This window comes from Carcharodon carcharias, chromosome 33, assembly GCF_017639515.1.
Source record: "Carcharodon carcharias isolate sCarCar2 chromosome 33, sCarCar2.pri, whole genome shotgun sequence".
Taxonomy (NCBI): Eukaryota; Metazoa; Chordata; class Chondrichthyes; order Lamniformes; family Lamnidae; genus Carcharodon; species Carcharodon carcharias.
In genome coordinates this window covers 12,739,336-12,758,389 of record NC_054499.1, presented here as the reverse complement: position 1 = coordinate 12,758,389, position 19,054 = coordinate 12,739,336, and the positions used below count along the sequence as shown (strand labels likewise).

Sequence of the window (19,054 nt, the reverse complement as noted above, 5' to 3'; positions counted from 1 at the left end):
AATACAGAGAACACCCTCTACACTGTCCCAGCAAAACACTTAGGGCAGCACAGGTTAGATAGAGTTAGCTCTCTACTTTCTCAAGGGCAGCTAGGGATGGGTAAGAGATGCTGACCTTGACTGTGATGTCCATGTCCCATGAATGAACTGACAAGGCTACGTAGCCACCAACAATTCTCAGCAATCATTTCTAACATTCAGTACTCTGTCCAGTTCTGGTCCTTGAGACACAAGGGAGACATTCACATGCTGGGAGCATTGCAAAGAAAGGCCACTATTGCTGATCATCCAGTGACAAAATTCTTAGGTAGGAGGAACGACTAGAGAAATTAAGCTTAGCATGTGACTTATGTACTTTATACTAAATTGCAGGAGGATTTGATACAGGAAACATGGCTCTAAAATAGTAAAAGATAAATGATGCCAGGAAGATCTCTTCACATGGAATGTTAAAGTCATGTCACTAACTCCTAGGCAGAGGAGGCTACAATCAATTACTGCAATGGGACCTTTCTGGATTGGTCAGGAAACTTGCAGACTACATGTTCATCAATAGACATACCTTTGCTCTTTTGACATGCACGTGTCAGTTGAATTAGCTTTCCTTGGCATTCTACTTCACCTTTACTTAGCGCATTTGCTGCAGCTTCTGCCGTTTCAAATGCAACAAACGCAAACCTGACCAAAGGCAATAAGACATTGATGTGCATATTTAGTTTTTGATTAACATATCGATGGATCTTCTGTGCCATTGCTCACAATTAAGATGCGGCACTGTTTAATTAAGAGGATTATATAACATAATGTACATTGCGTAACTGATGCATCCCTTTCATGCCTCAGGTTGGACCTTCTCTCCATCACCAGCTCATGAGATTAATTACAGGGTAGCTGCTCTGGGACAAGCATCTTTTTCTTCTTGAGCTTTATGTGCTGTTGCCAAGTCCACACTCGATCTCATCGAAAAGGGACTGGTGGGCTCTCCTCAATAGTGACTTGACAATCGAGTGGTTTGTTGAGTCACTTTGGAGGGCAGGTGGAGTGGTAGCAAGGCCAAGTGCTCTGGGGTGCTGGATTAAGGCTCCAGTCTCTGTTGTGGACTGGGTTTGAATCCCACCGCTGCTAAACTTTCAGGCAGTTGGTTCTTCTAAGCACTTCAATGAACTCCTTAAAGTAGGGAAGGGGCAGCTGACATTTGTAGTGTTTGTTTAGTCCCTGGGATGAGGGGGCTGTCCTATAATGAGAGGCTGAGTAAACTGGGCTTTCATTCTCCTAAACTCCAGAGAAAATGAAGTGATCTCACTGAAACTTACAAAATGCTAAAAGGGCTCGATAGGGTAGAAGCTGAGAGACTGTTTCCACTGGTGAGGGAATCTAAAACATGGCGACAGTCTCAGGATAAGGGGTGAGTCATTTTGGACTGAGATGAGGAGAAATTACTTCACTCAAAGAGTTGTGAATCTTTGAAATTCTCTACCCCATAGGATCCATGCGAGTTGGTGAAGTCTAAATTAAGACACAGAACTTTTCCTTGCTGAGAGAGTTTCTTGACTTTCTTCAGTGCCAACACTCCTCACATACACTCAGTGTCCCAGCTATCCCCTATTTATACTCTTTTAAAATAAACAATAAACAAAGTGACAACAGCCCCTTAAAGGGGTGTTCAAATACCCATCACCTGTTTCCCTGGATGTAATTGACATTAACAAACCTTAGCAATGTAATTAATAAGGCATTATTGATACCCCAGAGTTGAATACATTTAAGTCTGGGACAGACAAGATTTTTGGTCTCTCAGGGAATTGAAGGATATGGGGAGTGAGTGGGAAAATGGAGCTGAAGCTCAAGATCAGCCGTGATCGTACTGAATGGCAGAGTGGGCTCGATGGGCCATATGGTTTATGCCTATTTCTTGTGTGCTCTTATGTGTTCTTGTGAGTCAACCATGTTGTTTGGGGCCAGAGTCACATATAAGAGGTGGCAGGTTCCCTTTGCTGAATGAGTTGTAAAGCATTTGGGCTTTTAATGAAAATTCTAGAGCTTTCAAAGTCATTTTTATGTGCACTTGACCAGATTTACTGAATTCAACTCCATAAATTGCCTTGGTGAAATCTGGACTCAAGATCTCTGTTTTACTGATAACGTGCCATAACCACTCTAGCACCATGACACAGATCTGTCTGTGTCAAAGCATGCCATCTGAAGGTTAGCTGTACCATCCCAATTTGTGCTGGAAGTAATCGGATGAGTTGCCCACCCCTTTAGTTGGCATCTTCATGTCAGCCAAGGCAGGTGTTGATTAGCCAAAAGAAGTGTTGGTCCACCATTTGACTGTTACTGAAGGGTTAAATTATGAAGACAGCTAGGAGATTAGAGGGTGATCTAATTGAGAAATTTAAGAATAGTCTTTTTGTGGTACAGAACTTGAGTATTGCTGAAAAAAATGTCAAAGCTTTTCATCTTGCACTCAAAGGGACAATTTGCAAATAAAAAGGGGACAACAATTTATACCACAAGAGAAGGGGATGCTGATTGGCTGGCAAGTGGACTCTGATTGGTAGAAGCATTGTCATGGGGAATGCACCAGTTGATGGTGACCGACAGTTAACTGCCAAGTATTGTTTGAAATTTAAAGCAGGCAGCTTGATTTTGATTGGTTAAGGCACTGCCCTGAGGAATGAACCAATGAATAGCTGCCACTTATTTTGTTTAGCTGAAACAGGTGCAATGTGTACACATAGTCTTTCTGTCTGCAAAAAACAGGGACCTGCGTATTAATATATGTAGTTACCAGTACTCTTTATTTTCAGCAATACTCAAGTTTAAGATTATTTTTAAAAAATTGATAGTTTCTCTTGATCAAGAGAAACTATTTCCTCTAGTTGGGGGGGGGGGTCCCAGAACAAGGAGGCATAATCTTAAAATTAGAGCTAGTTTTAGCTCTAAAATTAGGCCATTCAGCCCCTCGGAGTCTACTGCACCATTCAGTTACATCATGGCTGATCTTTAACGTCAACTCTGTTTACTCACCTTCACTCAAAATCTGTTGATACCCGTACCCAGCAGAAATCTATTACCTCAGGTCTTAGAATTTCTTATATCCATAGACTATTGGGGACAAGAGTTTCAGATTTCTGTAACCCTTTGTGTGACGGAGTGCTTCCCGAATTACATTCTAAATGATTTCGCTCTAATTTTATTATGCCCGCTCTTAATCATTTCAGCAGGGCTTCCACAGAGCCCTTAAATACCTCAAAAAGACAAAAGGATCGGCCTTTAAATGTTGCTTCCTCCATTTTAATGCAGCATTTAAATGGAAACCATTCAACTTATTGAGATATTTGCAGGGTTTGCGATGATTATTCCCTCTGAATCACAGAATGGTTACAGAGCAGGAGGCCGCCATTTTGGCCCATCCTGTCTGCACCGGCTCGCCTCATACCACTCCCCAGCCGTCTTCCCAAAACCCTGCACATTCTTCCTTTCCAGATAACAATCCAATTCCCTTTTGAAAGCCTTGATTTAACCAGCCTCTACCACACGCTCAGGCAGTGCATTACTGATCCTAACCAATTGCTGCGTGAAAATGTTTCTCCTCATGTGGCCATTGCTTCTTTTGGTTTATCAGTGGATGCTAAGCCTGTGGCTCAGGTACCATCATAGATATATATATTATATACATACACACAGCACAGCAGGAAGCCACGCAGCCCATTGTGTCTGTGATCTCTGACAGAGCTATCCAATTAATCCCGCTCCCCCACTCGTTCTTCGTAACCCTTAAAAAGGAATAATTCACAAGTATCAATCTCATTCCTTTTAGAAAGTTACGATTGAATCTGCATCCGCCACTCTTACAGGCAGTGCCTTCCCGATCACAACAACTCAATGAGTAGGTACCTTTTGTTAATTTGCTGACACTCTTGTATCCAAATGCCAGCAACTCTCTCAAATAAGTTTTTAAGGTCTTTGGCACAGACTTCACTTGGAAGGCTTTTCATGGGCAGTGTCCTGGGGTCACTTCCTGCAAAGCAAACAGACATAATAAAGTGAAAATCACCCTAGTTTGTACCAATATCTGTATTCTTTAGCTTGCTCCTGTTCATTTCTAAATTTATTTTCTCCTTCAACAACTCCCCCTTCCCCCGCACAAATTTCCTTTCAGCAACACACACAACTTGCATTGATATAGTGCCTTTAATGTCATAACATTTCCCTAGAGGGCTTCACAAGAATGTTATCAAAACACACATTTGATACTGAGCCACATAAGCTACATAATAGGACAACTGTTGGTCAAAGAAGTAGGTTTTAAGGAGCAATTTGAAAAGGAACAGAGAGCATGATAGCGAGGCAGAAAGATTTTGAGTGAGGAATTCCAGAGCTGAGGACCTCGGCAGCTGAAGGCGCAGTCACCAGTGGTGGAGCGATTAAAATCAGGGATGCTCAAGGAGTCTAGAATTGGAGTGGGAGAGGGGCTGCAGGTTACAGAGATTGAGGCAGGTCAGAAAGTAATAAATCAGCTACCACTTAGTCAGAAGCACCATTCTTTACTGTTTCCATGAAGGCCAGTTCCAAGCCATCTTGGCGTTCATTTGTAGCTTCCACACTAGCCCCTCCCCCCACTCCCCCCGACCCCCCGCAACAGTTGCACTCCACAGTAAAATAATGGGAAAAGACTTAAGTTTTATGCAACATCCAATGGAGATTTATGTACCCTGCTCATAGCATGACAAGTGAGATCAATCCAATGGAAACTATTAAATGACAGTTTGGACAGATTATTGGTGGGACTGAAAGAAGGCAAGAAATGCAGACTTGCCACAATTTATTCTTACATTCATTCGTGGGACATGGGCGTCACTGTCCAGGCAATATTTATTGCCCTGCAGAAGGTGGCAGTGAGCCGTACTCTTCAACTGCTGCAGTCCGTGTCCTATAGGTACGCCCACAGTGCTTTCTTCTGTAGTAGTTTGATACAACCAAGTGACTTGCTAATCCATTTCAGATTCAAGTTAAGATTGATATTTTTAGGCACAATTGACCTAATTCTGGCCTCCTGAGCATCTCTGATTTTAAACTGCCCCACCACTGGCAACCGTGCCTTCAGCTGCTGCTGTCCTCCGCTCTGGAATTGCCCACCTAAAATCTTTCTGCCTCTCTATTATGTTCTCTCTTCCTTTTAAGTTGTTCCTTAAAACCTACCTCTTTGACCATCAGTTGTCCTATTATTTACCTAGTGTGACATTGCTCCTCTGAAGGACATTTGTGAATCAGATGGGATTTTACAACAATCAAATGTAGCTTCGTGATCACTATTAACAGGGCGAGCATTTTATTCCAGGTTTATCAATTAACTTAATCTAAACTCCCCCAGGTTCCATTGAGGGATTTGAACCCATGTTTCCAGAGCAATAGTCCAGGCTTCTGGCTTACTAGCCCAGTAACAGTACAACTATGTTACCGTCTCTGTGATCAGGTACAGACCTGGAATGACATCCCTTTGCAAGGGGTAACAGGCACACTCTCCGGCTGGTAAGCCAGTGGACATTGGGAAAGGAAGGGATCAGGGCTCTGTTGTAGCACGTCCACCACGCAGCCTTCTGACACTCCTTGTTCAGGCTCACATGCATCGCCAGGCTTCTTTGTCGATGAGCTGGAGGGCCATCGGTGCCTGGGAAATCCTACATCAGGAGGAGTCAATGCCTTCAAGCAGAGCATTGAGAATCGAAGGAAGCGTAGCAAAGGTCACTCACTTACCGTCAACTATAGCTCCCAGTTTCTCTACTTTGCTTAACCTTGCTGCTTCCCCAATAATCTTGCATGGATCAAACTGCAAAGCTTCATTCAGGTCATCCTCACAGGAGAGCTCAACACAAGCGGAGCAGCTAAAGGTGAAACAGCCACAAATCAGTCAATTTGTAAATACTCTGAGCTGTTATTTACATAAGAAAAATACTTCTTTTAAAGGAAAGACACAAATCACTAAGTCTGATTTCAGATAACATTGAACAGGATTGCCCAATGACATTGAAGGGATTTAAGCATATTTGTGGTGCAGGTTATTGAGCCTAAAGAAGAATCAAAGCACAGGGGTTCATTTCTAAAGGGATAGAATTGAAAAGCAGAAAGGTTATGTTAAACTTGCATAGAAGATCACGCCCATACTATGGACAATCTATAAAAGGATATAGAGGCACTGGAGAAGGTGCAAAAATGATTTAGTAAAAGAATACCAGGATGAAGAGATTACATCTAGCAAGGAAGAATTTTGGGAAGGAATTGCATCCACTCATCTCTTGGACAGTAATATGTGAACCTACACTGACAGGATGATGCTTAAATCCCCTCAATTTCATTTGGGTCCCATTTGAAATCAGACTAAGCAAGCTTCCAAACGATGTGCATTGACAGCAGTCTTGCCTCTGGTGACCGTATTGTGCGTTTGAACACCACCCCTGTCCCATGGGCTCCCCACTCACCCATCACTCCCCATAAAAGAGACTGAGCACTGAGAGGGTCCTGCATTGTCGAAGACGCTGCCTTTCCAATGAGATGTTAAACCCAGGACTTGACTGCGCGTTCCGCTGGCTCAGGTGGACATTGAAGATCCCATTTGCTCTTTGGCACCCTGCCCAACATTTCTCCCCACAGTTCAAAGTCAGTCACCTCGCTGTTGCTTGTGGGGTATTTCTGTGCGCACGTCTGTTACATTTTATGACACAATAACTGCACTTCACAAGGTAATTCACTGCCTGCATGAAGGGTTGGGACCTTTGAAAGCTGCGATATGTATTGTGTAAATGCAAGTCTTTCTTCAAGATTCAAAGTGACAACTGGGGACTTTGTTGAATTTAACTTTGTTAAAGACCTTGGTTAAGAAGTTTAAATGTACCTCTATCAATCTTTTTCCTGATTCAAAGGCACTTGATGTTACAGTGGAAAAGAAGCTTCACTCATGTGTCTGTCCTGGGAGTGTTTGATGGGGACAATGTAGAGGGAGCTTTACTCTGTATCTAACCCCGTGCTGTACCTGTCCTGGGAGTGTTGGATGGGGACAATGTAGAGGGAGCTTTACTCTGTATCTAACCCCATGCTGTATGTGATCTGGAAGCGGTTCTGACACTAGATGCCAAGAGCTGAAAGAAAAACACTTCATCCCCCAGCAGTGACACCATTTCCCTCTTGGGCACAAAATACACCAACAGTGAGGGTAACCCAAAGTCGTACCTATCAGGATACAGTACAATCTCTTTGTAGGCGACTGATCTTTCATTGAGAAAATTAGCAACGGCTGTCTTCAGCTCAGACAGAGCTTCCTGAGACCGTACTTTCTGTATGCAGAGACACCAGGAACCTGCAAGAACAATAAATAAACATAAATCAAGTACTAGAACCTCTCGTTTTTGATTCCCTCAAAGGTAATGGTTTCTTCCTATCGACTCCAATTAAATGCTTCACCGTTTTAAACATCACGATTGGATCTGTGGTTCTCAAACGGGGTCAGCAAACTGGGACCCCAAAATAATTGAGCTTATCCTGAGGCGGGCCTGGTGTGAGCCGGGAGGTGCATCACCACAGACTGGGCGTTGGTTGTCTCACCTGGGAGGAGACAGCGCATGGAGGGGAACTGAGATCGTGCTTCAAACATGAAGGTTTGAGAATCACTGTGAATAGGCCAGCATTCAACCTTCTAATCTCAAGGTAGCACACAGCTAAGTTTATGCAACCTGTCCTCATAATTTAACCCTTGACACTGTTGCTTTAGTGGACACTGGCATTGGGTGCAGGGATGTATGGAGTGCAACAGAAGGGCAAGCTGGACAACGCAAGAGATGAGAAAATTTAATCCCCAATTAGGCCCCTGCTGGTATGCCATTTGGCCAGATTCTATCCAAGATAATTTTGTTCATCGTTGGTTGGCAAAACAAACAAGAGACAACATGAGAAAACTACCCCCCCCCCACAATACGGTGAGTTACTGTGATCTGGTTCTGATCACCAAACTGATCCCTGGGATGGAGGGATTGTCCTATGAGGAAAGATTCAATAGACTGGGTCTTTATTCTCTAGAGTTTAGAAGAATGAGAGGTGGTCTCATTCAAATGTACAACATTCTTACAGTACTCGACAGGGTAGATGCAGGAAGGGTGGTTTCCCTGGCTGGGGGTGTTTAGAACCAGGAGACATAGCCTCAGACTAAGGGGCAGGCCATTTAGAACCGAGATGAGGAGAAATGTCTTCAGAGGGTAATGAATCTTTGGAATTCTCTGCCCCAGAGGGCTGTGGAGGCTCAGTTGTCGAGTACGTTCAAGACAGCGATCGATTGATTTCTACATATTAAAAACATCAAGGGGTAGGGGGAGAGTGCAATAAAATGGTGTTGAAGTAGAAGGTCAGCCCTGATCTCACTGAATGGCACAGCAGGCTTGAAGGCCGAATGGCCTACTCCCGCTCCTATTTTTTATGTTCTTATGGAATGTGCTGCCTGAACGGGTGGTGTAAGCAGATTTAATTATTATTTTTTGAAAGGGAATCGGGTAAATACTTGAAGGGGAACATTTCACAGAGCTAAGGGGAAAGAATGGGGGTGGGTGGAGGTAGTGGGACGAACTGGGTAGCCCTTTCCAGGGCATGATAGGCACGAGGGGCCGAATAGCCTCCTTCTGTGCAGCAGGATCCTGGTGCCTGGCAGGCAAGGGGAAGGGAGAAAATATTTCTCTAACCGTTTTCTTTGACATACTTATCTCCTGCTTTTTCTTCTTCTTCTTTGGACGTGCAGTGTCCTTCTCTGCTCTTATCGTACTTAGAACAACTTTTGAGAAAGAAAATAAGAGTTTAATGACGGATGGCGGACTGGGCAACCACAGAGAGCACAAAAGTGCACTGGAAGAGTCTGGGACACCTGCATCTGCCAGCCTCCTTGCTAACGGAACAGGCTGCGGGGTCAAAGGACCGAGAACAAATACAACTTCCAATATATTTTTGAAAAAAAATGTTTAATCCCACTTACTTTTTTCCTTACTTTTTTTCTTTTTCAGCACAGAGGCAACTTTCTCCCCCTCCTCTACTCGCTTCTCGCTTAAGATAACTTCTGAGGGAGAAACAATGTTTAGTGACAATGGGACCGGGCAATCAGATTGCAAGCCTTTTTTTTATACCAGTTCATTGCCTGTGGTATTTTAGGGGAGATGGTGGCCTGGCAGTAATGGACTCGTAATCCAGAGGCCCAGGCTAACGCTTTGGGATCAAGGGTTCAAATCCCACCACAGCAGCTGTTGGAATTTAAATTCATTCAATAGAATCTGGAATTGAAAGCCAGTAACAGTAATTATGAAATTATCATTAATGGTCATGAAAACCCATCTCGGTTCACTAATGTCCTTTAGGGAAGGAAATCTGCCGTCTTTACCCGGTCTGACCTATTTCTGACTCTAAACCCACAGCAAATATGGTTGACTCTTCACCATCTTCTGAAGTGACCTGAGCAAGCCACTCAGTTCAAGGGCAATTAGAGATGGGCAACATATGCTGGCCTTGCCGGTGATGCCTTCACCCCATGAATGAATTTAAAAAAAAGCACAGACAGAACCTCATATTATGATAAATGAGATCCAATTTCATTTCCACACTAATTATTTTCCCTTCCCTTTCCCAACAATATCGGCTCTCGCTTGGGTAGTGTTGCCCCAGTTCCAACTATCCTTCAGGGCCTCACCGAAATGCCCATTTGTTATGTGTGGGTCTGGAGAATGGCTATCAACAGGTCATTCGGGCATGGAGGCCATCGCAGTTGTTTATAATTACACTGCCATGAATCAAGAAGGGAGAATACTTGCCACTCCAAATTTTGCATTTATATGAAAACCAAATCGATACACGCTATCAAAAACCATCAGCAGGGAGTCCAAGTCCACAAATGTTACTTCCTGTTGTCAGAACACTTGATCACTCTTCCCTGCCAGAAATCACCGTTTTAAATTGTCATCTTCCATTCAATTTTGTTATGTCACAATGTAGTTGCATGTTTTGGTGACTAGGTGGCTTTGTGAAGTGGGTTTTTAAAGCCTCTCTCTCTCTGGGTGCAAGAGGGACATTAAGAAACAAAGCTCGTTGGCAACATGGGCCCAAGTGGCTACTCAATTATCTCATCATCTATATCTCACCTCCGTTTACTCACTATTGCTCCATACCTAAAGCCTTTCTTTCCATTACTGGTCATTTTTAAAAACTTGTTTGCGCAACGTGGGCAACATCGGAAAGGCAGTATTTTCTATATGTGCACCAATGGTGAACCACAGACCATGGGACATGTATAGGGAGTTCCCGTTTTAAGTGTCCCCTTTTAAAGTAGTTTCGTTTAAAAAGGGCTTAATTTTTTACAGATGGGTTCTAATTAAAGTGCAGTGTGGCCCCCCACCCCCTGCACATGTCATCACATGACCAGGCCCAGTGATTCTGAGAGTAGAGTCTGGTTTGTAATTGTGCTGGTGCCATTTTGCCCTTACTGTATATTTGAGGAACATGAATTTTTGCTGACTTTTCAGGTGCTCCGTGCCCTCAACTAAACTTCATTTTTAAACTGTTTTTTTTGCTGTACTAGTTGAGGAACTCTGTGGACTTTGTTTTTTGAAAGAATTCTCCGCTGTACAGTGCAGGTACTGTACGATAAACTTTGTTTTTCAAATTTCTCTGCTGCCTGTACTATATGTACCTGAGGAGCTGCTGTGGACTCCTGTTTATAAAATAATTCTTTGCTATACAGGGGTGCTGCTCTGTACTGTCCTGTACCTGTGTTTAAATTTATAGTATTTGTTATATTCAGTGAATTATTTTATTTTGCAGGATATTTTAATTAGGAACGCACAGCGCAGCACATGTATCGTTCAATTTTTACATTGATTTTTCAGGGTAACAACTGTCCTCAGAAACCTAATTCTGGCTTTAACATTGATTCCTATGGCAAACTATGCTTCACTTAACGGGGTTTCACTTAAAAGTGGCGATTTTCAGGAACACAGCCACCTCTTTAAGTGAGGACTCCCTGTAGGAGACTGGGTTCCATTGAGGAACTGCTTTCCTGAAGGAGGTACATTAGTGAAAAAGTAGGATTTTAACAATAATTCGGAAAATTGATGTCAATTTCACTACCTGCCATGGTTGGATTAGAACTCGAGATCTCTGTATTGCTCGTCCAATCTCTTAAATACAAGAACAGAAATGGCAGAGTAGAAGTTAAGGGGAGGCGGTGGCAGACTTGTATTCCAGAGAGCCAGGGTAATGCTCTTGGGGCCTGGGCTTGAATCCCAATATGGCAGATGGTGAAATTTGAATTCAATAAAAATCTGGAATTAAAAGTCTGATGATGACCATGAAACCCTTGACAACTGTTGTAAAAACCCATCCGGTTCACTAATATCCTTTAGGGAAGGAAATCTGCCGTCCTTACCGGGTACAGCTTACATGTGACTCCAGACCCACACAGCAATGTGGCTGACTCTTAAAATGCCCTCTGAAAAAGGGCCATTAGGGATGGGCAATAAATGCTGGCTTAGCCTGTGACGGCCACATCCCATGAACAAATTTTTAAAAAAGTATAAAGCGTGTCAACTGATTATGAGCAGTCACACAGACAATTAACTGGTATATTAACACGGAAAGATTTGTATTTATGCAGTGCTTTTCATGAACACAGGACTTCCCAAAGCAATTTATAGCCATGAAGCGTAGTCACTGCTGCAATGTGGGAAACATTGCAGCCAAGCTGCCCACAGCAAGCTCCCACAAACAGTGATGTGTTAAATCAGCAAATAATGTTTCTCTGATGTGGCTTAAGGGATAACTATTGGACCAAAACACTGGTGCAAACTCCCCTACTCTTCTTTGAAGTAGCATCATGGAATCTTTACGACCCCATGGGAAGGCAGACAGGGTCTTGGTTTAACGTGTCACCCAAAAGATAGCACCTCTGAGCAGCACTCCCCTCAGTGCTGCACTTGAGGTGCCAGCCTTGATCTCTGTGCTCCAATCCTGGAGTGGAAGTTGAACCCATGCCCTTCTGCTTCAACGGCAAGAGTGCTGTCCACTGAGCGGCAGCTGACACTCAATTACAGCACGTCGCCAGTGTCTCTCTCCACTTGTTCTACACTGTCATTTCAGCTTTCCTGTCCTTCCTCTGTCCCTGCCTCATTCTGCCTCTCTCTCCTACTGTTATGCGTTTCAGCCCCCTCAGCTTGTCGGGTGTGTGGTGAGTGGTAGCAGGTTGGGAGATGGACTTGTCAGGTCTGCGCCAGGGAAGGGAAAAGGGCCAAAAGATTAACATCAGTCCTAAAAAAAAAATCAGGTCGGTAAGCATTATCTTGGAGGCAAACTGGGAGCTGAGCAAGCTGAGAAATAAGTATATCCCTGTGAAATGTGGCTGCTAGGCATGACATAAGCGTAACACGACACTTCTTGGAAATATAGGATATGCAGATTACTCACAAGCCCTAATACTGCCAATAATACCATCCCATTTAGATACAACCAGCTAATTGTGTCATTCTGTAATCAATGTCCCTTAGGGCCAGGCAGAGTGTTGCACTGGCACGAGTCTGGGATCTGTGTGTCTGCCAGGCTCCCTGCCCAAAGGAGCAATGGTTGTCACTGATAAAGCTGAGGCGAATACAATTTCAAGTGTTAAAAAAACATTTCTTACCCTTCTCCTGATTTTTTTTCTTCTTCTTCTTCTGAAGTAGAGGGGCAGTTTCCCCTTCTCTTTTCTCACTTAAAGTATCTTTTCAGGAAGAAAGAAAAGGTTTAATGACAGTAGTCTGCGAACAATGTCGAGGCCCCACATTTTTACAAGTGAGATCTGGTCGACTTTCTTTCTGCTAATTCTCCCCTTTCACCTCCCGAAGGTACAAAGTTGGCCAGGGCCTCAAAAAAAGTGTGCGAGATCCTGGGCTTTGCAAACAAACAGGGACACGGAGTACAAAATCTTTATACATCACTGGCTCGCTCTCAGCTAGAGCACTGTGTCCTAATTCTGGGCACAACACTTTATAAAGGATGTCAAGAGGATGCAGAGGAGATAGTGATGTTGGATAATATTGGCCAGGATGCTGCACAGAGGTTCTTTTACGCAGTGAGTGATAATGGCCTGGAAGTCATTATCAGGGTTGTGGGAGCACAGCGATTAATGATTTCAAAAGGAAAATGGATGGGCACTCAAGGGAAATAAATTTGCAGGGCTACTGGGATACAGCAAGAGTGGGTACGGGGGAGGAGGAGAGATGGGAATGACTGGACTGCTCTGCAGAGAGGCAGCATGGACTCAGTAAACCGAATGGACTCCTTCTATGCTGTAATGATTTTATGACTTTATAACTCTCCTGCTCAAATTTTGAATAATGGCTATGGAATTTTTTTGTATCCATCTAAGACGCAGGTGAAGCCTCAGCTTAACACTTCATCTAACAGACGGCAGCTGTGACATCGCAGCTCTCCCTCAGCGTTGCACTGAAGTGCCGGTCTGGATTAGATGCTCAAGTCTCAGGAGGTGGGGGGCTTGAACACATGATCCTGACTCAGAGATGTGAATGTTACCAAGAGCCACGGAAGTCCTCCAGGCTCGTGAAAACATTTATCCCTCAACGATATCTAAGCAGACGATCTTGCCATTTATCACATTACTGTCTGTGGGAGCATAAATATGGCTGCCGGGTTCACTGCATTACACCAATGACTACACTTCAAAATCACTTCATTCACTGTAAGGCCATGTCCTGGGGTTGTGAAAGGCGCTATAGAAATGCAAGCAATACACAAATTGTAACAGCTGGATGTCACATAAGTAGCATTTAGGGGGTAATACAATGGCATAGTGGGAATGTCATTGCTCCAGAGCCTAATACCCTGGTAACATGGGTTCCAGTCTCACTACGGCAGCTAGTGGAATCTAAATTCAATAAATACAAAGCTAGTCTCAGTAATGGTGTCCATGGCAACTATCATCGATTGTTGTAAAAATCCATCTGATTCACTTTGGGGAAGGAGATCTGCTGTCCTTACCTAGCCTGGCCTATATGTAGCCCCAGACCCACAGCAATGTGGTTAACTCCGGACTGCCCTCTGAAATGGCCTAGCGAGCCACTCAGTTCAAAGAAATTAGGGATGTACAACAAATGCTGGACTTGCCAGTGATGCCCACATCCCATTAAAGAATAAATAAAAAAACGCAATATGTCCAGCTGATAACCATTATGCGCATGCGCAGGAATGACATGCACACATCAGTCTACCCAGCACACTGCCAGCACATTGTGCTTTTTAACTTAGTTATCGCAATATGCTCTTAGTTTGTGGATCTCACACATCACTTAAGGCAGAATTTGTCCCTCGGCAGGTGGGCGGGAGGGGTCGTGAAGCCGCCCACGATCAGGGCCGGACCGCGATTTCACACCGGCAGGTCAAATACAGCCCCTGCCCAACATGAAACACATGTGGCAGCTGGCGGGGGGGGGGGGGGGGGGGGGGGGGGGGGGAGAGAGAGAGAGAGAGAGAGAGAGAGAGAGAGAGAGAGAGAGAGAGAGAGAGAGGTTGGGTGGAGGAGGAGGGCAAGTGCGCATACGTGGGTACTTGCTAGAAAAGCTCCCTGAGGCACTGAGCTGCCTTCGGGAGATGAACAGATTTGAAAATGAAAAATAAAGCACTGTATATGTTAAATAACATGTCCCCTCACGTGACTCTGTCACACGAGCAGGGATATGTAAAAATTTTCACAATAATTTCTAAATTATTAAAAAAGACGGATCGAAACCACATCCCTCCCATGGATGAGTTTTCGCAAAAATTGCAAAAGCCGCCTGGTCTTTTCGCCTGTCTGCCAACCGTTAGGCCTTAATGGGCCTTTGAATTGTCGGCGGGCACACTGCCAACTCCCATGCTGGAAGCTTGCCCGGCATCATTGTGCATCATTTTACGCTCGTTCGGGTCAGGCACATGCCCGCCCGACGAGCGATAAATTCTGCCCTTAGTGACCAGGTTGCTCGAAATATGTAGCTCGCAAGATAGCCACTTTATTTTGATGCATGCAATCGAATTTTTGAAACTTAATAACCTGGGTTCATGTCGCTCATTGCCCCCTATAAAGATGGCATGTGCCCTGCTGCACATTGCCCTCTATAAACACGCCGTTGGCAGATAAACTGTGCACACACAGCGTTGTCAGCAAACGCAGCCTTGAAAAAAAAAAGACACTTCCCAAGATGACAGGAAATGCATGCTATACACTAGAGTATTTGAATGAAACATGAATATTGCCAATATACTCGCACAGCCTGTGAATTTAAAAAAAAACTCTTTCAGGGATGCTGCCGTCGCTGGCAAGGCCAACACTAATTGCCCATCCCTAATTGCCCTTGAACCATCCACATCATCTCAGAGGGCATTAACCACATTTGCTGTGGGTCTGGGGTCACACGTGGGCCAGACCAGGTAAGGACGGCAGATTTCCTTCCCCAAAGGGGTATTAGTGAACCATTGTTAATCCATGGTAATTTCACGGTCACAGACTAGTTTTCAATTCCCGATTTTATTAATAGAATTTAAATTCCACCAGCTGCCATGGTGGGTTTTGAACCCACGTCCCCAGAGCTTTAGCCTGGGCCTCCGGATTACTAGTCCAGTGACAATACCCATATGCCACCATCTCCCCAATTAAGCCAACCTTCACTGGGTGACCCTGGTGGTCAGGAGTAGAGTTGAACAGGCAGGGTCTAGGACCCAAGTGCCTGCCAGCCTCCTTGTCCACTGAGCAGATATGGGGTTAAGAGACTGAGGAGAAAGCAAAATTTATTTTTATTTACTTAAGTTTTTCTGCAATTTTCTTCTTTACCCCAGGCAGCTTGTCCTTCCACTCATCCTCTTTGCTTTCCTCACTTAAAACCACTTTTTGAGGAAGAAACAATGAGTTCTGTGACAATTTTGCTAGACAAGGAATACTCTAGGTCCACTACCCCATCACACTTGTGCCTACAGCCTCTCCCGCTCTTCTAGCCCAGCGTCTACTAGAGGCCCTGGTTTGTTCCTGCCCCACTCTCCACCCTTGGCGTCGGCTTGGCCAGGGAAGACAGCATACTGCTTGAAGAGGATAAGAAAAAGGTGATCTCAACTTGTAAGAAGATTTATTCACTTACGTTTTTCCTGTTTTCGTTTCTGCTGCTGCTGAAGCAAGAGTGTAATAAATTCCTTCTCTTCCTCCTCACTTTTCTCATTTGAAGCAGCTTTTAAGAAACAAAGAGCTTTGTTATATTACCGGGCACATCAGTGAATGGGATCCAGTTTAATCCCTGTTCGCTAGTCTCCCCTTTCGTGACATTGACTCTCATTGGCGTTTGGTTCTGCCTTTGTCAACCACCCTCCGGGGAGTGACTCTTTGTGTGTGGTTCCCTGACGGAGAAGAATCAAGGAGGATGTTCAGCCACAAAGGGCACCATGTCAGTGGTGTGTGTTCAAGATGAACTGAAACACATTAGTTGCATTGGCACAAATCGCAAAAGGCAACTTCTCTCTATTATAAAAGTACAGACAATAACTTTTTAGCTTAGTTTATTGTCACAAGTATAAATTTCTGCACCATGCTTATGTAAAAACATTCACCAGAAAGAACAGACATAGGAACATGAGACAATAACAAAAATAACTGGAAAAACTCAGCAGGTCTGACAGCACCTGCGTAGAGGAATACAGCTGACGTTTCGAATCCGTACGACTCTTCATCAGAACTAAAGAAATATAGAAACGTGGTGAAATCTAAGCTGGTTGAGGGGGGTAGGACATTTGTCCTTTTGTCTATGACATCTCTGGCAATCTCTTCTTTGCCTCCACCTATCACTGGCCCTCTATCCAGCTCCACCTGTCCCACCCCCCGCTCAACCAGCTTATATTTCACCACATTTATATATTTCTTTAGTTCTAATGAAGAGTCATACGGACTCGAAATGTCAGCTGTATTCTTCTCCGCAGATGCTGTCAGACCTGCTGAGTTGTTCCAGCTATTTTTGTTTTTGTTTCAGATTTCCAGCATCCGCAGCATTTTGCTTTTATCTTAGTGTTTAATTGACTGCCACTTCTCTTCCAGGAATGCCTCCCTTGAAGAAGTACTGTTCTCTCCTGGTGTTTAACGAGGTGTTTACGTGGATTTCAACTGAAGTTCCATCCCTCACGTTTCGAACCCACCCAGGATTACAGCTATCTCCGGGACATACAACGCTCCTCGGACTGCTGTTCTCATCGCATCCTGAGATCCACACTCAGTGCCTTGCGCTGCCATATGAACACACTAACCTCTCCCTCCAGCAGCATCGACTCACCCTATCTCTAAGCTGTCCTTGCCCCCAGTTTCATTTTATTCTTCGTCTCTTCTGATGCCTCAACAAGAAACTTTGTCTCTTTCTTTCAGGTGCAAACGAACGCAAGCTCCAACAACTCATCGACACCAATGGCCATCCAGGACTCTCCAGCCCTGCCCATCCCTCTGTCCCTGTCCCGTCTTCCAATCCCAGCCCCAGCCATGTATTCACTATACCCTCTGACTTTCCCCTCTCTGATGCTGAACGTTCAGTGCTCAGGAAAGGACTCAGTTTCATACCCGTACGCCCTAACCTCAATGAATTTCGTGCTCAGCACGATGCTGAACTCATCTTCCGCCGCCTTCGTCTCTGTTCTCACTTCTTTGGGCACGAGTCCTCTCCCGGTTCAACGGATCCTTTTACCCGCCTCCATTATTCTCGCTCCACCTGGACCCCTCCCTCTGGATTCTTACCTTCTTTTGATCTTTTCATTGAGAACTGTCAGCGTGACATCAGTGGTCTCAATTTCTCTGCTCCTCTCACCCACTCTAACCTGTCTTTTTCTGAACTTGCCGAAGTCCGTTTTCTCAGGTCCAACTCTGACTTTGTCATCAAACCTGCTGACAAGAGTGGTGCTGCTGTTGTCTGGTGCACTGACCTCTACCTCGCAGAGGCTGAGCATCAACTTGCAGACACTTCCTCCTACTTTCCCCTGGACCATGACCCACTGAACATCAAGCCATTGTTTCCAGGATTGTCACTGACCTCATCTCCTCTGGAGATCTTCCCTCCACAGCTTCCAACCTCAGTCTCCCAACCCAGACTGCCCACTTCTACCTCCTACCCAAAATCCACAAACAGGACTGTCCAGGCAGACTGATCATGTCAGCCTGTTCCTGCCACACGGAACTCATTTCTTGCTACCTTGACTCCATTCTCTCTCCCTTGTCAAGTCTCTCCCCACCTATATCCGCGATTCCTCTCATCCTCTCACGCCCTACATCATATCAACAATTTCCAGTTCCCTGGCCCCAACCACCTCCTCTTCACCATGGACGTCCAAACCCTCTACACCTCCATCCCCTACCCGGATGATCTGAGGGCTCTCTGCTTCTCCCTGGAACAGAGGCCCCAACAATCCCCATCTGCCACTACTCTCCTCCCTCTGGCTGAACTTATTCTCTCATTGAACAATTTCTCCTTAAACTCGTCTCACTTCCTCCAAATAAAAGGTGTGGCTATGCATACCCGCATGGGCCCCAGTTATGCCTGTCTCTTTACGGGGTATGTGGAACATTCCTTGTTCCAGACCTACTCAGGCCCCCTCCCACAACTCTTTCTCTAGTACATCGATGACTGCTTTGGTGCTGCTTCATGCTATCATCTGGATCTGGAAAAATTTATTAATTTTGCATCCAATTTTCACATGGTCCATCACTGACACTTCCCTTCCCTTCCTTGATCTCTCAGTCACAATTTTTGGTGATGGACTATCCACCAATATCCATTACAAGCCTACCGACTCCCACAGCTATCTCAACTACTGCTCCTCACACCCCACTTCCTTTAAGGACTCCATCCGATTCTCTCAGTTCCTTCGCCTCCATTGTATCTGTTCTGATGATGCCACTTTCCAAAACAGTTCCTCTGACATGTCCTCCTTCTTTCTTAACCAAGGATTTCCACCCACAGTGGTTGACAGGGCCCTCAACCATGTCTGG

General features: G+C 44.7%; 1 protein-coding gene across 1 annotated transcript in view; it reads right to left on the bottom strand.

The window, feature by feature from the left end:
* Positions 1-19,054, bottom strand: part of LOC121272247 — a 131,606-nt gene that overhangs the window by 9,585 nt on the left and 102,967 nt on the right. Inside the window, exons 29-36 of the mRNA XM_041178776.1 lie at positions 16,179-16,265; positions 12,698-12,775; positions 9,014-9,094; positions 8,744-8,815; positions 7,231-7,357; positions 5,761-5,888; positions 3,901-4,024; positions 563-678 (exon numbers count right to left, since the gene is read on the bottom strand). Coding sequence (XP_041034710.1) covers positions 563-678; positions 3,901-4,024; positions 5,761-5,888; positions 7,231-7,357; positions 8,744-8,815; positions 9,014-9,094; positions 12,698-12,775; positions 16,179-16,265 — 813 coding nt within the window. The remainder of the gene's footprint in view (positions 1-562; positions 679-3,900; positions 4,025-5,760; positions 5,889-7,230; positions 7,358-8,743; positions 8,816-9,013; positions 9,095-12,697; positions 12,776-16,178; positions 16,266-19,054) is intronic.